General features: G+C 43.3%; 2 protein-coding genes across 4 annotated transcripts in view; one reads left to right on the top strand and one right to left on the bottom strand.

Annotated features, from left to right (window-relative positions):
- Positions 1–3,656: 3,656 nt before the first annotated feature.
- COPS4 (COP9 signalosome subunit 4) lies at positions 3,657–12,741 on the bottom strand. The gene is made up of 10 exons (XM_048302807.1): positions 12,445–12,741; positions 11,263–11,342; positions 10,376–10,527; positions 9,258–9,361; positions 8,341–8,494; positions 7,084–7,234; positions 6,562–6,732; positions 5,155–5,270; positions 4,723–4,807; positions 3,657–4,227 (listed from the first exon to the last, which is right to left on the bottom strand). The coding sequence occupies exons 1-10, from the start codon at positions 12,519–12,521 to the stop codon at positions 4,094–4,096; spliced, it is 1,224 nt and encodes a 407-aa protein (XP_048158764.1). The 5' UTR covers positions 12,522–12,741; the 3' UTR covers positions 3,657–4,093.
- A 139-nt stretch (positions 12,742–12,880) lies between these two features.
- Positions 12,881–22,318, top strand: part of LIN54 (lin-54 DREAM MuvB core complex component) — a 40,952-nt gene continuing 31,514 nt past the window's right edge. The window contains exon 1 of one of the 3 annotated variants that reach the window (XM_048302803.1): positions 12,881–12,999. Coding sequence is in view for 1 of the 3 variants with exons in the window: in XM_048302802.1 (XP_048158759.1) it covers positions 14,635–14,641 (7 nt within the window). In the remaining 2 variants the exon portion in view is untranslated. Of the gene's footprint in view, positions 13,000–13,414; positions 13,502–14,542; positions 14,642–22,318 lie in introns of those variants that run through there. The other 2 variants (XM_048302804.1, XM_048302802.1) reach the window with 2 other exon arrangements.

Raw genomic sequence — 22,318 nt, 5'->3', positions numbered from 1 at the left:
ATCTTAGTGGCCCCCTCTGGACTCACTCTCACAGGTCCATATCCTCATGTTGGCGACCCCAGAGCTGATGCACTGCAGCTGGTGTCTCACCAGAGCGGAGCAGAGGGGCAGAATCCCCTCCCTCGCCCTGCTGGCCAAGCTGCTTTGGATGCAGCCCAGGATATAATTGGCTTTCTGGGCTGCAGGCACACGTTGCCAGGTCATATTGAGCTTCTTATCCATGAACACCTCCAAGTCCTTCTCCTCAGGGCTGCTCTCTATGCATTCTCTGCCCAGCTTGTATTTGTGCTTGAGATGCCCTGACCCACATGCAGGATCTTGCACTGGCCTTGTTGAATTTGAGGTTCACAGTTCACACAGCCCCACCTCTGAAGCCCGGCAAGGTGCCTCTGGGTGGCATCCCTTCCCTCAAAAGCCATAATATTATAAGTTCACACTGTTGCAACAAAATGAGTGCTGTGCACTCAGTATGAAGTATGCTGACAGCCTATTTTTCAGTCTAATGTTCTTAGTCTGGTAAACTTTTCTACTTCGCTTTTGGATTTTTTTTTTTTGCAATGAATAATGAAGTTAGAATAGTGACTACCACAAAGAATGAAAACATAATTTCATAGAGAAGTAATTTCTCCTATGTAAAGCAAAATACCTGAGCCCTAAACAAAAAAAAAAAAAAAAAAAGGAGATGAATTTGCATGGGTGTTGTTCCCCTAACAGATTACTTACATTGTTTTCAGGTTTCTTCATAGAAATCCTTTTTGTAGATAAATGCAACTCCTTGTACTAAGACTTTATTTTTAAAAAAAAAATTGCTAAACTACCAAGACCTCATTTATCCCAAATTCAGTCCCGCATTATACTTAAAAACATATTATATATTGTTTTGAATCATCCTGTGAGGCATCCTGTGGTAATTTTTACTCCCTTATTCTGAGCAAAGTTCTCTTTTTGTCATTTTTAGCTTTGGTGAAGGGAAAACTTTCTGTACCAGGGGACTGTTAGTTGAAGTCAAGAAGTACAACCTAAGTAACAAGCTTCGTAGCCTGCTCTGAATACAGCTAAAGGCTCACAAATCTACAGAGCCCAGAGGCCAATTAATTTGTTCTTCTGTGCCCAGTATGGATGAGCAGAGTTTAATCACAAAATAAAACCGGGAATGTGCTGCTCTTCCACAATCCCTAAGGCCTCAACGTGGGTTATGTGCGCTTAGCTCTCCATCTAGCGGGGAGCTGCTGGCTTTGGCTCCCGGCTGAAGCAGGAAGGATCCCCGGGCCAGCAGTGGGGAATGAGTTCGAGAGGGCTGGCACTGCTCTGTACACACGTTTGATAAGCAAACTTTCCTGTCTGACCGCTCAGGAGCCGCTCTGTCAGTCACACTCCCCCCGCCCCAGGCTGTCGCTGCTGGGACCGAAGCCCCTTGGCAGCGGGGGGTTCCAGTGACCTGATGGGTGCCCTGTTTGAGTCCCCACACACCCCACACTCACACAGTCAGACAGGTTTTCCTCACTGGCTGGACCCCAGGTTCCCAAAGCAGAGTCCCACTCATCTGGATCCTAAAAGTAATTTAACGGTGGTGCAGCAACACCATAACAGCTTGGGTTGTGCTTCTGCCACCAGCACTGTGTGTGTTCCTCATCATCCCTCTGTTTTAATTGAGCATACCTGCTGATTTACTTTAAGGAAAAAGAAATAAAAAGAAAACTTTCAAGCTATTTAACCACTGCCCTTACAAGTAACAAACATAACAGAATTAAGGCCAGAAAGATTGCCATGGAGTGGTAACGATTATCAATATAAAATCATGAAGGATTCTCTAGAGTCACTTGTTGATCAACTGGTTGATCATTTAACTACTCATCTAATGTGAGAATGGTGGATCCAGTTTTCCCTACCTAAAACTGTTAACTGCAGAGTAAGAACATAGTAAGACAGTGTATAGCCCCTCCCATTTATGCTCATACTTGGATTTTTGTGAGAAAATGTTCATTAATGCTTCCATGTCCAGGTTGTATATCATGTACCTGTATCTCCAGTGGGCTGGGCTGATACCACTGAGCATGCTTTCTTCACTCTTTCAAACTCTTTGCACATCTATAACATATTGGAGCAGGTGTTCAGAACCATTCCCTTTATCAATTTCTGTAATGCCTCTAGTGTGGGCTGGGCAATGTATCACAGCAATTTCTGAGGGTAATTGTACTTACTCTAATAGATTAGATCTTCCCTGATGATGTGAAAGTTACACACTCCTTCCATAGCATTCCTGTTGCATGACATAGCCCAAATGCTGCATGTTTCAAGGGTGCAACTTCTGCTCCTTCTCTGTTCATCCTTGCTGGAAGTGGATCTGCTTCCCTCACCTGTCCCTGGCTTACCACAGCATTCCCAGACTAGATCTTGGTTATGTCAGGGGCCATCACATAAATCAGTCTTGGCTTACTTGAAATATGCATCACCAAAAGTCATCTTGGTTTTGAGGCTCGAGTTTGGCCACTTTGGGTCTGTCCTTTCAGAAATGGTTCAGTAGAACTATTTACTGCTTTCCAGAAGTCAGTCCTGGCCCACAGGAAGAAAAGGTCCACAAAGCAGCTGTGAACACACTGGTATGGCTTTTTTAGAACTGGATTCTCCGTTAAGTGCCAGGGTGAAGCAGCAAATAACCTAAATGGGAATGTACATGGATGGCATACACGGCACACCTCCATCTGCAAAGGGCATGCTCCAGGAGAAGAGCTCTGTGCAGAAGTCAGAGCACAAGCAACAAGAAAAACAACAGGCTCCAAACTAACAGTAACAACATTTCTGTTGAGGGGAGAGAAAATTCTCAGCCAGTACCACTTTAAACAAGTTACATGTCATCTGCCTTAAAAACAGGTGGTCAAAATACCCTTCAGCCTACTCCCACCCTTTATGTCATCACTTTGCTCTTACTTTTATGATGCTGTTGTACTAAGATGTGCAATACCTGCACAGCAAGGACAACATTGTAATTGGGTCTATACTCACTTGACAGTTTCTGAGTAGTAGCAGCAACATACCTCGAAACAAGACACCTGTTCACAAACATGGACAAGAACAGCAAGTGTGCATGCTGCTCTTTCCTGTTTGAAGATTTTGATTTAATAGCAACTAGTTTCTGCTGTGCTTGACATCCTGAAACCTTATGAATTCCTTTCTTCAGGGATGTTTGCCTCATCATCCAACTTGGTTTTGTTTCTCTAAGAAGCTGAACAACTGAAAAATATAATGGATCCAAGGTATGCAGCTAGATAGGTAAGAGTAGATGGAGTTTCCAACAGACTGGAGATAACCAAGCATAAAAGCCTCTGAAGACCCAAATATTTGTCGTGATTTTTAAATGTGTGTATCTGGCAAAGCGTAAGGATGGGTAAAGAGTGCCCAGCTCCAGACTAATAAATGTCAGAAGGGCCACTTTCATACTTCATTGCTGTGCATAAGCATTTCAAGTTAGTCCTGCTTATCACATGACAGCTTGATCTGCATTTTATAAGCAAAGATGGAAAAAAAATATGGTTTTCATTTAACATTTTCAGGGGCTGAAAATGCAATTATAAAAAATTGATTTATTTCAAGTTACTGTTTAAGAGAAAACATGAAAACAAAACCAAACAAACCAAAACCACAGGTCCTTACAACACTTAAACCAAGTGGCTTATCTCAGCCTTTATTAGAATAATTACAACTAAAAGAAACGTGGTGCTTCTATTTTCACAGCAGGACACGCATCACAGGAAGTAATGGGCTACAAAGCTATAGCAATACAGTGGAAAAAAATAAAATTAAATAAACCAAACCCAAAGCTTGCTGCAGACATTACAGCTTCTTTTAAACGGAAATCAGAGTTTTCAGGACAAGCAGAGTGCAACGCAGAGGCAGCAAGAGCATCAATCTAAGCTCAGAGAACTGGGAGCCTGTCAGACCAAACATGGTATCAGCTAATCGTGTCCTAAGCCACAGTGGAAGCAGAAGATAGGCAAGTGCAGATGGTAGGTTTGTTTGCTTCCCAGTCCTGCTCAGCTTGCCCCTGCTGGCACAGCAGGCAGGTGACTGCCTCCCTTCGGACAGCAGGGCACAGTCACTGAGCCATCTGGGCCTCCATGGCCTGCGCTGTCCATTCCGGGGCTGTCTGACTGATCTTCTCCAGCAGGTTGTTCACTTGGAAGCACAGCGACTGAATCTGCTTGTCCCAAGTTGGCAAAGCTTCACGAGCTGAAAAGAAAAGAAAAGAAAAAACAACCCACACTAAACAAAGCAAGTCTTAGCAATTCCTCTGCCTTGTCAACTGCAACCTTTCCTTTTGCCACCACCCTCACCTAACTCACAGAGGAAGCCTTCCTTGCAGTGACATCAGGATCACTTATGTACTCAAAAGCTACAATTATTCTGGCTGCCTGTTACAAGCCTAACTCCTGCATTGGAGCAGATTAGACAGAGAACTTCCTGGTGAACCTGTTCCTAGGAGGAGACTGATGGAATAAATTCACACTTTCCTGTGGGTAAGAAGATGCAGAGCAGGAATGAGTGAAGTGTCAAAGGTTGTCCCTTATGGCCAACTCTGCCACCTCCTGGCCACAGAAGGACGAGCCAGCTCACTTTGGGCAGAAGGGATTAATAAACTTAGTATCCTTGGCCTTGCAGGCACCGCCTCGAAAAGGTCACTCTGAAAGGCGCCAAAAAAATAAATTATACTGTGGTTGAACTTACTCTCAAAATGAACAATTCCATCAATCTGATCAATAAATCCATTCATGCGACCCTCAGTTATCATCTGAGAAGCGATCTTCTCTGCCTGGAATAGCAAGCAAAGATGTCAGAAACTTTGTCCATTCTCAAAGAAGTTAGAAATTATTCAGACTTAACGAGGTCCACACACAGGGGGGAAGGAACCTATAGACAGCACTCATTATGAAATGATTAGACAAACTATCAGTGGCATCTAACTCCACTGTTGTTCATTCAACATTGTGTACCTCCCATTCTCATAAATGTGCTAGATATTTAACCTTTCTCCTAATATGGAATATTTAGTGATTCCCTAAAATTTAACTGATTTTCCTAATATTTACCACAGATATTTTCTCATGCCATTCATGCTCCTTGTTTAAAAAAACCCAAAAAACGGTAGAAAATGGATACCTTGGCTGCAGGGATCTCTAGTAATGCTCCAAGCTCTTCAAAGGTAATGTTGTTGTAAAGTTTGCTTGCAGATAATAAGTTGTGTTCAATAACAGCTCTGTCCAGAATACTGGAACCTTTAGGGTTAGATGAGAAAAAAACCCCAAAACATTACTATAAGACTGAAATATTGGTTTATATAGCAGAGCAAATGAAACAACGCTTCTCTTTTATTTTTCTGAAGTGCTACATGTGCAGAAGGTCCAGATGCATCTGCCTTGCATCCCTGTTAAGCAGCGCAGAGACAGTGGACAAAAACAAATGGATGGCACGTGGCTGATTTTAAAACAGATAAACCCTTTATTTAACTTCTAGAGTAAGTAAGTGGAGCCCTTGCTACAAGACTTAATGTCTGAATTGAGGGGGTTTGACCTCCTGTGATCCTAGCTTGACAAATGGAAAGACCATTGGGGGTTTTCTTATTATTCATCACGGCTCTTAGGGGTACAATTAACCTCTCACTGTGCTTGTGATAAACCCTTATCTGATGTCTCTCTTCTTGACTGAACAGTTTTCAACAGTATAACTCATTTGCCCCTTAACCTCTAGCTGAAGATAAGCACATTATTAAATACCAACTAACCTGCATTCTTTAAGGACAAACAGTACAGGTTATAAATGAACAATAAAGTGACCCAAGGGAAGGAATGCAGCACATTGGTAGCAAGTACCTTCAACCCAGTTTTCACTTCTGCAATTACATGGTTACTTATTTTTCCTCAATCAACGAGTATTTTTCACTAGGAGGATTTTCCTGATTCAGAGGTATTTCATGCTTACGTATTTTTCCACTTTGATATTCTTCCCATCTAGAAAACTGAGACTGGTGTGTTTAGGATTCCAGTTAAGTCATTACTTGACATTTTTTCTGACTGTTCAGAGATTCCAGACTTAATGTCATGTCAGTGGAGACATGTGTGAGGTCAAAACCATCCCCTCACTATGTCACCTTCCTGTCAAGTCAGGAAGCAGTTCAAATAAATGTGTCATCAGTACAGACCATTTATGGCCTACATGCATGTCATGGGTTTCTAGGCACCCTATTCCTAACAGTGCCTTAGAAGCTCATGAGGACAGAGACTCAGTTAGAAATACTGGGAGGTTGTCAGTGAAGAGGACTGTACATGGACAGGGAAAGAAAATTTGACAAGTTATCTTCCAGAAGAGTATTTCAAAACCTTAATGGCAAACCAGAAAGATGAACTATGGCTAAGAAGCTTTACTATCCAAGTACATGCTGAAAAGTATTTTTAAACTAATGATATAAGCAATACTAAATTCTTTTCCATGACACTTCTTGACGGATTTGGGAAGTCTAACTCCCACAGATGAACACCTAGCATTACAAGGTTTTAGAGAAGTGTGTACCATCAGCTGTAGTCGCTTTCTGGTGAGGCATTAGCATAGCTGCAAACTCTTGCAGTTGATTTCCACGGATAATTCTGTCGAGATACATTTTCTCCAAGATCCCATAGGCTGCAAGCTGCTGGCATCTCTCATCCTTGAAGAGAGTAGCAAGCATGCGGGAACGCTGTTGCCCTAGGAAAGTCAAGAGGAATTCTCATAAATGACCACCAAAGCACCAAGTATTTGGAGGTGAACAGCAGAAAGTTACCATCTTTTTTCCCATAATACATGCAAATAACAGCCAACAAAGCTCTACTGAAGAAGGAATTTGGTTGTGCTCGGTTCAAAGGCAAAGACACTGAACTAATCCAACTCTGAGCTAATAGTGTGCCAACAGGTAATGCTGACACCATGTTCACAATTTTGGATTCCTCACCAAATCTTGTCACAAGGTACCTCCCCACAAGCAACACACAAGCTGATTTGCTTCAGGGGAAATACCTATGTCGGGTCTTTTACACAAACATGTAAGGTGTATTTTACCTGCTGATGCCAAAATAGTACAATGCAAAGCATGTTTCAATGCCTCCAGCCGCTCAGTTTCATGGACTATGCTCTTGTAGGACAGCTCGTTGTACCTTTGGGCAGCCTCAATGAACTTTCTTCTATAGTCGAGTACTCGAGCATAGCAAACCTAGAAAGGAAGGATATCTCAGAAAAAGAAAAGCAGCAGAGGAGGCTGCACAATATAGGTGTGTAAAAATTGCACGCTATCAAGTGATAGCTCCCATAAATATTGTTCTTCTGCTTCCTAGGGAAATCTGCATCTTCAAAGAATTAGCTTGACTTGAAAAGTCCTTGCTAAAGTATCATGGAAATCAACTGAAAGGGCATTTCACGTGTTAAACACTACAAATGTCTAAAAGCCAAGTATTGAGCCTAAGTAAATGAAATATTGTACAGCTGGTACTGTACTCGTGTGAGTTTCCCCTTCACTACTGACACTGATAGCTACCACTTAGGCAGCAATTTATGATTCAAGTGTTTGCTTTTCCCTTTCAGCACGGTAACACCTGATATTTCTTCCTTCCTCTGTGCTTTTCTACAATTCACAGAAAATATTTACACTTTCAACTGGGTGTGCACTTCAAAACGTAATATGGGATGAAGAAAAAAGGAAAGGGAAAACGAACAAACCAAAACCACCAGATGCTGAGCTACTGCTCACGGCACATCTGCTTTGTGACATAGAATTTTAAACACCAGCCCACTTGACCAATTCCATTACACTGTAGTCATCACTGCTCACCAGTTATAAAATGGTTTGAGAAATTTGTGTATGAACTATGTACATAGTAAACCCACAACAAAGCAGGAATGTCAGCAGTTAATTTACTACATAAGACTTTGTGCTACATTTATGTATGGGACTTATTAGTTAATTACTGGGGGATAGGAGGACTTCTACTGTTTCTAATATTGGATGCAGTTTTTTCTCCCTCTTAGATTTATAGACAAAGGTGGAGGCAGTATTTTCAGCAATATTTCAGATGTTTTGAAGCCTAATTTATATTTTCTATCAGTAAAGCTGGCATTTAAAGAACCATTACAGACTTATCTCCAAATGGTAAGGAATGAGTTAATTATTGCTACGACGTGTCTCTCAAGCTCCCAAAACCATATAGCTTTTCCCTTTGTCTCTTTTCTCATGATGAGAGTTTTAATGGCAGTGCATAAAAACATCTCAATGTGGAATTGTCTCCCTGTAGAAAGAGAAAGCAATAAAGCAAGTTAGACAACCTTATAATGGATTTGCAGCTGTTCATTAGTTGATTCATTCTGCAGCAGGGAAGCTCGATTAATGTAAGCTTCTGCTTGAACTGGGTCATCATCCTCCAGATACAGCCTGGCAATTTTCAGGTAGGTCTCCAGTTTATAATCTACATTGTACTGTCTGTAGGGAAAGAGAAAAGCAAGTGCTCAGAGTTGCTCCAGAACTACCCTTGCTCTTAACTCTATACACTTATTATGATTCTTAAGCACTTGGCAACATTTGCTTTACCCTGCTTTCTTCTTCCCTACTACCAAAATTAGTGTTTTCTGTACAGAGTAAGAAATTTGAGATGAATGCCAATAGAGAACTGGCTCCTGCAAACACCAGTAGAAATAATGCAGTCCACCAAGACACAAATCTACACTCTAATAATTTGTTTTTTGTGGACTGGAAGTTTGCCACCAGTGGTGAGCCACTTGAGTTAAGAAGCAACCTTGCAGTGCAACAAATAGGTGCTAAATAGGCAAAACCTACAGCAATTCCTTCTATGGGCAAACTGAGAAAGGGGAAAGGACTGCCAGAGAAAAGTAACAGCAAGGGTTCTCAACATAAAAAAACCCAAACAAACAAAACAAGCCAAAACAAACCCCACTTCATGAACACACCAAAGAATCCCCAACTGCATTTGTTATTATCCAATTTCAAACTATGTCTTCATTTTGAACTGAGAAGGTGGACACGTGGAAGAACTGCCACCTTTCAGGAACTTTCAATAACCTTAGAAACATTTTTGTAAAGTACTATTAGAAAGACTTGTTTATCAGCACTAATTAATAGTGGGTAACTCCTGCTGCAGCAAACCCCAAAATTCTCACTCGCTGGTCTAGATCAGTAGAAAGAGAGAGCAGGTACAGATAACACCACAGAACTGGATATAGCATACTTTTGCCCTGTTTCCAAAGGGATCCCCACCAACACTTGTGCTGCGTTTCTCCAGTCTTCCTCTTTCTCATAGATTGATGCAAGATGTTGCCTTATTGAAGCCACCTGAAGAACAATAAAATCAATAGCAAAAGTAGCCACCGTTTATAAAGCTTTTAAAAAGACAAAACAAATCTTTCAAGAACTGGACCACCAAAAGTCACAAGCCATTTTTTGCAGTTACACCTCATATCATGCCTGTGAGGTATGAATGAGATGAACTGTGATTAAATCCTAATGCAGAAACTTCTACTTTGGAGAGCAGCTGTCAGCAAGCAAAATATCAGTGCTTACAACCTGGCTTTTTAAGTGGAAGTGTGGGTAAAAAAAAAAAATCATCTGATATATTAAATTTAATTTATGCCTAATCATGATGACATAAAAGCAAGCATGTTCAGCTCAAAGTAAAAGCTGCTTAACAAGACAAAAGGTAAAGAGAAGCGAATAAAAATCACTTCAGAAACTGCCTTGACTTTCTTCTCAAACACTAGATCCTAAGGACTTTTTATATAAGCAACTTCTCTAAGAACTCTCAGATGATACTGCACATTCATACAACAAAACACAGAACTGAACTGAAAAAGCACAGCAGCACATTCAGTAGTGGAAGAGAATTGGGATTGCAAGAAAGCATTTTTTCGAGGTAAAATGGTTATGGCTAAAATAAACACACAGAGAAAATTCATTTATTTTGAAACAAAAGCTATTTGTCAGGGTGCATGCTCTTTACACCGTCTGACTGTTCTACTACTCGGGTAAAAGGCAATACTGTGAGTAGCAGTCTGTCTCTCTAGAGCACCTCCAGCAGGCTCAAGGATTGTTTCATTGTAACAAGCCAATTTCTGGTAGCAGAGGAATTACATGTCCATCATCATGATGAAGTGACTGTCATCTTTGCACAGTCCTAAGTGCTCTCTGCATTCAGCTCAGGTTTTCCATGTACAGGACTGCAAAACTGGACTCTAAGTAGGAATATCTGTTTTGAACACCTCTTTGAAAGGCTTGAAATAGTCAGCAGATAAGGAGGGGAAAAACCAAAGCCAAACCCACAAGCCAAAACCCCCCTCATTGATTTCTCACCTGTTCTTCAAACGAAATAACTCTGGGCTGTATCTTTTCCAAGGTGAAGTGGTAAATTTCTTTGGCTGTGCTGTCAGGGAGACTTGGAAGATGGGTACAGAAATCTGTCAGCAGCTGCCGTGAGATCACTAGACTGACATTCTCATTCACCACTGGTTCAGAGACGCACAGAAGAAAAACACAGAATGGATGCCATATTTGTCAGTACCTTCACTGCAGGTGATAATTTGCTTTTATGCTAAATTTGAATATTTCAATTTTTAAAACGGTATGCAAGTAAGGGTGACTTTTTTTTCCTTTTTTTTTTAAAAAGGTGGGGGTTTTTTTCTTTCAGAAACTGTTTACACTAGAGGTCACCAGAGTTCTAACCCCTGACGGATAAAAAATGAATTTTTCACCTTGATTTACAGTTCTCGGTTGCTGAAATATCTTGGACAAAGCACATGTTTGGGCTAAATCTCACTAAGCTTATTCTCGACTTTAAAAACATTTTAATAGATATAATTTACAGAGATGTTCAATAAGCCAAACACCCAAACAAAAAATCCCCCTAACAATTTCTTGGCAGTTTTACAAATGGGTGAAGAAGGAGGCTGTCAGTTTAAATACCACCTGGCATCCAGTACCAACTTTAGCACCCAACAGAGGCTGCTTTGTTTTCACCTTCCAGCGCTGACAGGTTGGAAAGCTGTAATAACCACAAAGCTTACAAATCCATTCCCTCTTCACTTCCAAATGTGGTGATGAGGGTTCCTCTTCCTGTTGTGTCTGAGGTCCAACAGGACCAAAATACATGGCATTTACACAGCCTCACATAGAGCTAACAAACACACAACCCCACAGACCTCTGGCCTTCACTCAGTGTGCAACCACTTAGATGCACTTACTTGCTTCTACAAAAGCTTTCAGAGCTTCAAGCTGTTCCACACCCGACAGCTGAATGGCTTTTTCCAATATTTGACGGTACCTGTCCATAAAGAAATAAAAAAAAGGTTAAAAATGACATTTTTTTTCACTAAGAACTTCTGCCCCTCTGCTTACTTTTCATGTCAGAGCCCTATTTTTGCTCATATTTTGTATGCTTGAAGGTGGCAATTCTCCAAACAGTTTGTTCTCAAGTACTATGAACATTCACCTGGAATTGGCACCTGGCTCTTCTTAAAACCCACAACTAGATTCTCAGATAACAGAGCTCATAATTTTTGTTATCTAAGAATGTATGTGTGATTTTGGAGGTTTAAAAAATTAATAATCACATGTCCAGGATAGTGCATAGAAAAAGTAATGAAAAGTTTACTGGTCATAGATTAACCAAGGTAGTCAAATGTTCAAAATGCCACACTCTATACGACTGGGTGATAAATATTATGTTACAGCCACTTGACATTAACACAGGTGCACACTATGTGTTTTCAAGTGTTTATTGCTGCAAAACCCAGCAATTTCTCTTTTCTTGTTTCAGCAAGCTAATGAAACTTTGTCTCAGTGTGTGCAATACTGATAAACTACTACATCCGCGTTCAAGCTACATTTTGAAGGCAAAATTTCCAAGGTTTCACACGAAAATCCTACAAGTGACACAGCTCCCCTAAAACACAAGCAACTGGACAGGGAGTCAAGGAATTCCAGGTGACGGATCTGCATCTGACTGCACTCTCGAAGGAGTGAAAACTTACGTGACACATCACGCCACGAGCAGCTCAACCCCTGAGGGCTGCTGTCCAAAATCCTCTCTTAATGAAGAGAATAAGAATTATTACTAATAACAAAAGAATCGCTGATATACGGCAGCAGAGGAAAACAAATTCCCCGGCCTCCCGCTGTGGCACAGCCCAGGGGCAGCAGCCGAGCCCTGAGGGGCGCCGGACGGACACGCGGGAGCCCGTGAACGAAAAAACTACACAACCACGAGGTGAAACCTTTCTGTCTCCTTTTTATTTGAAGAAACGCGGCCGCCGGACACGATCCGCCCTCTCAGCGCACGGCGCCCCTTCACCCTCACCCCGCGGGCGGCTCGCACCCCTCGCCGCAGCGCGGGGAGGCGGCGGCGGCGGCGCCGGACAACTCACTTTCCCGCCAGGTCCTTGTGGGAGCCGCTGGAGTTCATCAGCTGCGCCAGGTCCTGCCTCACCGCGCCCGCCGCCATCTTGGGAGCCGCCTCCTCCCACCATGGAGCCGCGCGCGCCGGCGGGAGGGGGGGCGGTCACGTGACGGGGGAGCGCGCGCGGGCCGCGGGAAGGGGCGCGGGCCGGTGGGCCCCGCGCGCGGGCGGGGGAGAATATCGCAGGGAGCTGTCCCACGGGATTTAAACCGCGCGTGGGATAAGGCCGGAGCGGCCGCCTCCGCCTCCCGCGGGTGGTGCCCGCGCGTGGCCCCGGAAGCGGACGGCGAGGCGGGGCGGTCCCGGAAGCGCGGGGCGCTGCGCCGGCGGTTGCTAGGGCGGCGCGGTATTATGGGATGCGGCGGGGGAATGGCGCGGGGCGCGTGATTTTGAACAAACGCGGCGGCGGGATCGGCGCGGGTGCGGCCGCCGCCGCCGCGGCCGCCGGGAGCGGCACCGGGGGGCGCCGGCACTGGAGAGAGGCATCGCCAGCGGAGGAAGAATAAGAGCGCCCGCTCTCCCGGTGAGTGCGAGGGGCGGAAAAGCGGCGGCGAGAGGACGGAGAAGGGGGTGCGAGCGCGGCTGACAGCCGCCTCCCGCCGGGAAAGAACAGGCCCGGCCTCACTGTGCGCTCTCCCCGTGGCGGGCCGTGCTCCCGGGTGGCCCTGCCGGCCTCCCCGGGATGGCGCGGACAGTCGGTCCCGGCCGCCCCTCCGCCGCGGGGCCGCCTGCCCGGCGCGTCCCCTCCCTGCCGCTCGCCGGGGTCGGCTGCGCCCGGAGCCGCGGCGGAGCGGCGGGGTCACGGCGGCCCCAGGGCGCGGTGAGGCTCCCCCTCGGAGCGGGCTATGCGCGGGACCCGCCGGTGCGGAAGGGGTTGGGGTTCGCGGCTCGGGGGCGGCGCCGGGGCGGGGCGGCGGGGGCAGGTGCGGCGGGGGCGGGAGCGGCGGTGACGGGCTGAAAATGGCGGATCTTTCGAAATACGGTGGCAGCCGCCGGCGCTGACGGGCCCGGGCCGCCCCCGCGAGGTGAGACCCGGCCCGGGGGGCGCGGGGGGCGCGGCCGCGCTGGCGGCACCGCGCGGGGACGGCGGCCGCTGGGGCTCGTCGCGCCGGGCCTGGGGCCGGCGGGGCCCGGCTGCTCCGGCCCGGGGACAGCGCGTCGGGCGGCTCCGGGGCCCGGACTGCTCGCCGAACTCGCCGGTGTACGCCGCCCGAGGAGACCGGGCCGCCCCCGGTGAGCCGCCGGGGTCGTGCTGGGCTCCGCCCCGGGTGGGTGAGGACGTCCCGCCTGTGTCAGCGGGATGCTCGCTCCGGCTCTGCCCCGCGGAGCGGGTGCGGTGTTTCCTCAGCTCACCCCGCTGCCAGGGCGCACCTGTGCCCTGAGCGTGCGCTGCCCGGCCGGTGGACAGCCCCTAGCTCCAAGAGAATATGACCGGTTCTGGGATCCTCAGTACAAGAAAAGCAAGGAGATACTGGAGAGGATCCAGCGGAGGCCACGAAGATGATAAGGGGTCTAGAGCATCCCTCTTATGAGGAGAGACTCTGGGAGCTGGGTGTGTTTAGTCTAGAGAAGAGAAGACTGATGTCATTAATGGACATAAATATCTCAAAGGCGGGTGCCAAGAGGATGGTGGCAGAGTTTTTGGTGCTGCTCAGCAACAGGATAAGGATATATGGCCATAAACTAAAATAGAAGGAGTTTCACCTCAACACGAGGAGGAACTTTACGTTGAGGGTAGCAGAGCACTAGAACAGGCTGCCCAGAGAGATTGTGGAGTCTCTCTCTCTGGAGACATTGAAACCCACCTCACCATGGTCCTGTGTCGCCTGCTCCAAGTGGCCCTGTCTTGGCAGGGAGGTAGGACATCTCCAGAGGTGCTTTTCGAACTTAACAATTCTGTGATTCTGTGAATGTAGCCAGAGCGTGTTTTCAGATAGTCCCATCTTTTCTTGTCACTATTCTTGCTTGTTATGAGGTGTATCAGTATTCAGAATGTGTTTTTAATTATTTGTGGCCTTGACTTTGAAGCATGTAATGTCCTAATTATGTAATGCTTGATATTGAAGATTTTGGTTCTGGAAAGCCCTGTGGCATTGAGAGCATGTGAAACTGTCCACTGGAATATACTGTAATCAGGAGGAAAGCTCTCAGACTTAAGATGTCAGGTGAGGAAAGAACAGATATTTAAATCACCTTTTATTAGTTTCATCCTTCTGAACAGTTCCTTGAAATATATACAGTTACTGTAGGAAATACTGAATATAGAGAAATAATTTGAAGTACTCTTTGCAATGTTTACATGGAGCTGGCAATAACAAACTGGTAATGAATCCGTGAGTATGTGGTTATCTTCTTCACAACAGCTTTTGGTTTATTGGAGGCAAGAAGAGTAGTGTGTTATTAGCTGAAAATATTTCTTCTGTCAGTGGCATCCCTTTGTAAAATACAATGCATTATACTTGTCTTTTTTTTTTTCTTAAATTATTATTTGTGAAGACATCCAATTTACGTATCTGTCAGCAAGTGGTAAGTGTTGGTTACATGCCTTGTACAGAATTGCATCAACCTACAGAGAGATGTACTGTTCTGTAGGCCAGACACTCTTACAGGCTGGCTTGGAGAGTGCATTTGAAAATACAGCCCAGCTTCTCTAATGGGTTAAAAAAGTACTTCATGCTTGTTGTAATGGGGTAAGCTTCAACAGTTTGTTATGCAAGGTTGCTTGTTCAGCTTATGTATCAAGAACTATCTGCTGATGTCTGGTTTGCTTATACTCCTGTGCTGTCCACACTCAGATAGTTTGTAACTGAATGCTCTGAACAGTTAGTTCAGCTGGAATTCCTGAGAAGTTTTAAATGCTTTCAAAGGTGGAGTATCTGCTAACCACAGGTAAATAAGGGTGGTGATGAAGACTACTGTCAGAATTAATTCTTAGAGATGTTGTAGAGATCTCATACACTGTGATATATTTTATTCTAGATTTGGAAAAACCATCAGAGTCCCTTAGGTTCTTTTCCCTTACACTTGTTTAAAAAATATTTGTAGGGGGAACTAAGGTAGACGGGGTGGGGGGGGGGGGGAACAACAACATTTGGTTTCTGCTTCAGCAGCAAACTGAGGTTCCTTATCTGTCATTTGGTGTGTTTGTGCTTTTGTTCCCTATACGTACTATAGAGGTAGAGCTTTCTTTGTCACATGCTGTGAGAAGCACATCCTAATGTCCTACAGAGTTTGTACACTGCAGCAGTAGGAGGGTGTGGTGGAATACTTCATAACAAGTTCCTAGGAGGTAAACTCAGGATTGTTTGGTTTGGGTTTTTTATTATTCTTCTTAGTTTCAGGAGCTCCCAATGAGTAGAGGAAAATATTTCTTGAATTCTTGTTTCGAAGGTTTGCATTTTGCCAGGCCTTATATTTGAGTAGCTTGGTTTCCTTGGTTGGTCAGAAAGCTGATGAGGAGCATGTGGCTTTCAGTACAGCCTGTGACTAGGCTTGCTCACCTGACATTAGAAATCTGAAAAAAACGTTCTTGCACAAGAAAGAGCAAGAGTGACAAAATAACCCCTTGATCAGTCATGAGGCGCAAAGCTACAGGATGTGAGAGATTCTCATGTTCCAGATCTTCATTTGTGGCTCCTTAATTTGTGTGTCACTGCCCTTCAAGAGCCATCCTTCTGCCATTGGATGTGTTGCTTCTCACATGAGGGTTTTCTCACATGTGTCCTTAGTTTTGGGCTCTGCTTTGAGCTGTTGCATGAGTTCTAGGTATGTACTGAATCCCCCTCTCTAGGGACTGACTGTTTTGGGGTTTTTCTTCCTTTGGAGTAACAGCAGTTTCTGCTATAGACTCAAGAACTTTGTCTTCCTTGGATGAAATTATTGTTTCTGTGAAAAATCTTTTAGGTGTGATCCCTTGGTGCTGCTCTGGTGCTCATAGACTTTGAACTGAGCTATCTCAGCACACTGACTTGCCAGAATTTGCTTACTACTTTGTGGAGTAATTTTCTTCCTGGGTTGAACACCAGTGTCAGTGGCATGGAGAAAATGGGCCAGTGACAACCTACAGTTGGGTTTGGATGGCTTTGCTCCAGCCTGGCTCCTTCACCTGGGCTGCCCTTGCAGCTCCACAGATGTTTGCTAGCACAAGAAGGGAAAGTGTATGGAAATGAAAGGGCAGATGCCAAAGGTGAGCAGGACACCTTTAGCAGTAGTTGATATGCACAGGGAACTGAAATACAGGGAAAGTAATGCCACTGCTCGTGTGCACAGTGGTCAAAGTAGCAAATGATGTTATTTGAAGTAACAGTGCAATAAAGGTATTGCTAGGATATTGCTTACACTAAATCCTATACAATTGTAACAGGTGCTTGTTTTGTTAGTGTATAATTAACAATTTGTTGACATACAAGGTTTTTTTAGCTTTTGCTTTTCATTTTAAAATTATAATGGAAGCATAAGTTACCCAGAATTTGCCAAGGGAAGAAGGATCTTTTCAGAACTGGTATGTGGACAAGAGGTTAGTTGGTGTGTTGATTTGGTTTTTTTTCTCTGTCCATTGTTAAAAACAAACCAGCTAGCACCTCTGTTATAAACTTGGCAGTGGAAACATGAGCTTAAGCAATCTTCTCATGGAAAAAAACCCAAACAAACCCAAAACCCTCAACAGTGTAATATAAAATTCTCATGTACATATCACTTGACAGCTGTCAGTTTAAACACGTAGGAGTTGCTAATTTGTGTACCTTGCCCATTCTTCTGATCTGCTGCACACAGTTGTTTGTGTGGTGTCTCAGGCAGTGAGCACTCACTTAGCAGAATGTAGAGTAATGGGAAGGAAGTGGTGTGCATTGGTTGAGGGAATTATGGTTGCCTTGGGAACTATTTTGTGACTATAGGTGGTTAATTTGTGGTAGAAGAACACCTGGTATTTTCTTAAGTATTCATTGTAGCTGTTGGAAAAAAGACCAGATACTTACACTAGTTATGTATTCAGCATTTGATAAGGAGTAAGGTTGGTTTTTTTTCCTTGTTCTAGTTTGCCACTGGTATTGTATTTGATAAATCTAGAGCCATGATCCTCTGGGAAGCGTGCAGACAAACTGCCTCCATGATTTGCCTTCTGTAGAGAGTGGAAAAGGGAATGGAAATTGTTTTGCCTGTGTTCGACATATTTTATTACTGTGTTAAAACTATTTGCTTTCACTCTGCTATTACATATGCAAACATGGTGAGTTTGCAGTCTTAGGTGATTAATTTTTCTACTTACTCTTGTTAATCATAGCTTCCTCATGGATTCATCTTTTTCTGGTTTCATGACATGCATTTTGTTAAAGCATCTCTAGCTCAGTAAGCTTAAACAAAAGCCTCTCTGTTGAAAAAAACAGTGCTGAGTGATTTTGTAATTCTTTGCTTTATGACAAAACAAATCTTTCAATTTTAGAGAGAAAACAGAGAGTGTCAGAGAGAGTAAGAAAATAGGGAATGCCTGAAATGAATGACACTATTTTGCCCATTATTGAAAAGATAGCAAAATTGAAGAATGGCAGTTAATTAGGAGAATTGTAGTACAGCAAGATCACCTACGTGCAGTTGTCCTCTTTCGTTTGACAGTATGCCAGCAGGGCAGGGTGAGTCTTGGGTATACATATGTTTCTGCAGAGGCTTTCCTGAAGAATGAAAACATGTCTGGTGTCAAGAATTTCTTAAGAACTGCATTTCCTATTTTTTTGTGAACTTCAGTTGCCTGGAATAGTTGATGGGCTTGTTTGTATTTGTTAAAAAGGGATGAGAGAACACAGCAAACAAGGAGATTAACTAGCCTGTTCTTGAGTTTGTTTTGCTTATAAAATGACCCAATAAAAGGATTTGTTTCTCTAAAATTTATTTGTTTTCCCCTTGAAATCAACTTAGGCAAACAAGTGACCTTCACTTTCTAAACTGTAACTTGATTCTATTTTGCATAGGTAGGTGTTCTAAATCCCTTGTACTAGCAAGCAGTCAAGAATCTGTGCACTGTGAACCTTGTGTTGTTATGCATTGATCTTTTCCTAAAATAAATTTTTCCTTTGCTGGGAGAATGCCTGGATCATTAAATGACCAGTGGGTGTTTTTCCATTTGCAGAGATTAGTTTTGGTGCCAGTGCTGTGGACTGGCTACGCTGGAATGATCAGTAAGGCTGTAGTCAGTTTTGCACTCAATGATATTGGCAAAGTTTGTCACTCCTGTTTCTTGTGGACAAAAAAATGTGGCTTTTCCCAGGAGAGAAGCAGAAAACAGGCAAGAGGGAGGCTGCTTGTGAATTTTTACCATTGCTACTGGAATGACTAGGAAAAATAAGAGCTCATTCTTTGTTGAACAGGAAGGTGAGTTTTGGTATTATGTCAGCAAAAAGAAATAGGTTGAATAAAAGGTTTTGACAAGTTGGATGTCCTGGATTCTTAACAAGAATTCTTAATGACATTGATAAATGCAGATGCTACAGAATTTTGCGGAAAGACATCCCATAGTTATTTTTAAGTTCTGTTGCCGCTGCTGGGTTGGTTTCAGTAGGCTGTACAGTTTGATACAGAGCTGTTTGGGTGTGTGTCCTGAGCTGGACTGTGAGAGAATTTAGAGTGACAGCCTCTGGTGCAGGTGTGTCCAGCTCTTTGTGGGTACATGGTGCTATTAACTGTGTAGTGATGAACGAGGACAACTGAGTCACACAGAGAACCTGCCAAACTGCAGGTCAGCTCCAGTGTCCTGTCATGTGTTAATCACTGCTAATCTCCAGCCCTCAAAATTGACCTGACAGTTGGCTAAAGCTTCTTTTGTGTGTCAAATTGGTTTTAGATGTAGTGAAGAGCTAGATCTTGCTACATTAAAAAAAAAAGCCGAACAACTTCTTCCATGGAAAAATACAGTTAAGGCTTTGCATGCTATTGTTTCTTAGTAATTCTGAGAAGATGAACATTCTGGATCTGTATCAACTCAGTGTACTTAGTGATGACTTGTTCAAATGGTGGTTGAGCATGTTTGCCATGAAAATCAAATTTGGAAGGGTATCCCGTAGGGACAGATTTGGGGCTTTTCTCAAAGCCTGCTGGTTGTTTAGGTTGGGTAGTAGGAAAGGGTTCTTCCCCCAGAGAGTGATTGGGCCCTGGAACGGTGAGCAGCATGGAGGGTGCATGCAAAGAACTCATCTTCCTTAAGTGGCCTTGCTTGGCATATTGTCTGGAACAGAGTTTCTCCAGGGATGGGATAAGATACAGTGTCTATCTTGCTGTGTCGCTTTCAGCATATTGAAAGCAAAGATTGTAAGAGATACAGTGTTGTCCTAGTCACTGAAATGCTTCTCTCTGGCTAGTCCTGCCTGTAAGTTTTTGGGAGTTTTTGAAGTGTTTATCCAAAGCTGTTGGTTTTATTACCTAAAGCTGATGAAACTTGGAGTTTGTGTTTCGGAAGCTCTTCAACCTTTTATGTTATGACACATGAGACTTCAGAGGTCTGAGAAGCCTGCATTTGAAGTGACCCACGTGGTATTGGAGCAGGGATGCAGATTCCACAGAAATTCCTATTTCTCCTTTTGAATTGATCTCAACTCAAAATCTTAATGTGGAATTTCATTCCACAAAAGTCAGTCAGCTATTGCACAGTCCTAGTTGTTTAAGTAAGTTTTCCCAAAAGGAATACAGAGGTGCTCTATCTAGAGATTGTAGTGGGAAGGAAGTGTTAATAGTGTTTTTTTCTGAATGAAGGAATCTGGATGAAGTCCTGGTTTGCCTGCAGGTGAGCTGTTTATCTTCAGCTCAGCCCTTCTGCAAGTAAATATATTCTGTACTTGTGAAGTGTTATCATGTTTAAAGCTGGTAGAACTGCTGAGATCTGCAGCTATAAGCATGTTTTCCTGCAGATCACTCCAATGTAACTGTTGGGCTGTCTTTGTTTTAATGCTCCACTGGACTCAAAAATGAAGAAAGCCAACCTAGATTTCTAGGATAAGTTTAAAAAGCGGTAGTGGCCCTAGCAGCTTTCACCACTGTTCAAATCTTGACAGCACCACCTTTAAAGCATTGTGCTGTATCGTCTTAAGATTTTTTTTCTGGTTTTCTTCTCTGTGGTGTTCTGACTTTGAAAAGGATCATGATTGCATAAGACACATAAGGAATTAAGATTTTAGAGCAAAATTTTGTGTGCCATTTTAGCATATTTTTTTGAAATTAAATACTTCACTGAAATCAGTGTTGGGTGTGGGGTTTTTGTTTCAGTTAGAATGAACTTCATGCATTGTACCTCCCAGCTGGGCAGTACTGGTGTAGTATATATGTGATGCACTGGCTCATCATTGTGCTTCCTGGTTGGCAAAGTCTCAGTAAACTGGCAGGTTACAGTTCTGTTGTGATGAACTCTTGTTCATAAATACAGCTCTAAAATGTAAAACTCTTGCTGAAATTGCTGGCAGACAGCCACATCTTAAAGGTGTGCAATATGATAACACCTGCTAAAAGTTTGTGGGGAACTCGATATCAAGCCTATGGTGGTAGTTTTCACATGTGTTGTTAAGAGTGTTCTTGGTGTGATATTGCTGTATCTTCGGAATTCTTCTGTAGCCTCACATTCAAGAGGTGTCTGGAGTTTGGAAAGCAAGACCTTTATTTCAAGCTATATATAGAAGACAAAAATCTGCATTTTTGGGGGGGTCTAGTGATAAGTGCTCTTCGCATTTCAGGTTTGTTTGGTTTTTGGATTTTTTATCAGTCAAACTAAGTTCACTAGATGTTTATTCAATGTAATTTTAGATTTGTAATGCCTTACTGTTGGCCTACTAAACACTGCAGAAAATTAAATTATTTGAAGTTATTTTAGGGTTTTTTTTCCTTTTCATCTCAAACCAAAGTTTGTAGGGAACATAAGGTTAGAAGTACTTGATTAAATGTAAAGGCCCTGGAATCTACAAACCCCAAATTTGGATTGTTCTGTGTAGTGAACACCTTCAGAATATGTTTAGTGGCCTTAGCATCTGTGCAGGTCTGTGTTTTGGCTTTCGTGCTATGGTATGTTTTGAAAATGACTGGCATGCAAACCAAGGGAAGGGCGAAGGGAAATGTTCTGATTTTTAGTTTCTATTTTATTTTTAGTTTGCCTAAAGCTCTGCTTGAAAGTAGAACATTGTTTCCAATTACAGAAGGCAAACTGAACTGCTTTGAAGTATTCTGCTGCACAGAATATTATTTCCAGTACTTTTCTGGAAAGTTGCTGTAAGTGAGGTGTGTGGTAAACAAGTAGTGTTTAAGACTTTAACTAATGACTCTTGAGTGAGTGCTTGGAGTTTTGTTGTGTTTTGTTCAGTACCTCACAAGCGCTGGAATGTTCTTCCTTAATAATCTTCTTTTGTAACAGATGGTACCTTTGGGCAACGTAGTATCTTCTTGTGGTGGAAAGGGGGTTGTCCAATCCAGAACTAGGTATCTCAGTGTTTTGAAATGCTGGTTTTCTAGGAAACAATGCATTCGCTTGTACATGTAACGTGATTCAACCATTTGCAATTTGTATGACATGCTGCTTTTATCCAAAACTTAGTTATAGCTTTTTTCTTTTTCTCTCCACCTTCCATTTTGCCTGAAAGGCTCTGACTCATGGAGATTTTCGGTTATGTACTCTTTCTAAGGTCCTTGTTAGTTTAATTGTAGGAATTGCTTTTGTACTTGCTGTGTGTAATTGAATTTCTGTGATAGCATGCTATGATTCCTTCTATGTGAGAAATAGTTTTGATGTGAAGAAAACAGCTATAGGTCACAGGATAGCTGAGTCTTAAAGTATATTTGTCACAGCTGTTGTGGTGAAGGAAGAAGATGCAATTGTG

Source organism: Corvus hawaiiensis, chromosome 5, assembly GCF_020740725.1.
Source record: "Corvus hawaiiensis isolate bCorHaw1 chromosome 5, bCorHaw1.pri.cur, whole genome shotgun sequence".
In the NCBI taxonomy this organism is placed as follows: Eukaryota; Metazoa; Chordata; class Aves; order Passeriformes; family Corvidae; genus Corvus; species Corvus hawaiiensis.
Note: the sequence above shows the minus strand (reverse complement) of the source record. Positions and strands in the feature narration are given on the sequence as shown.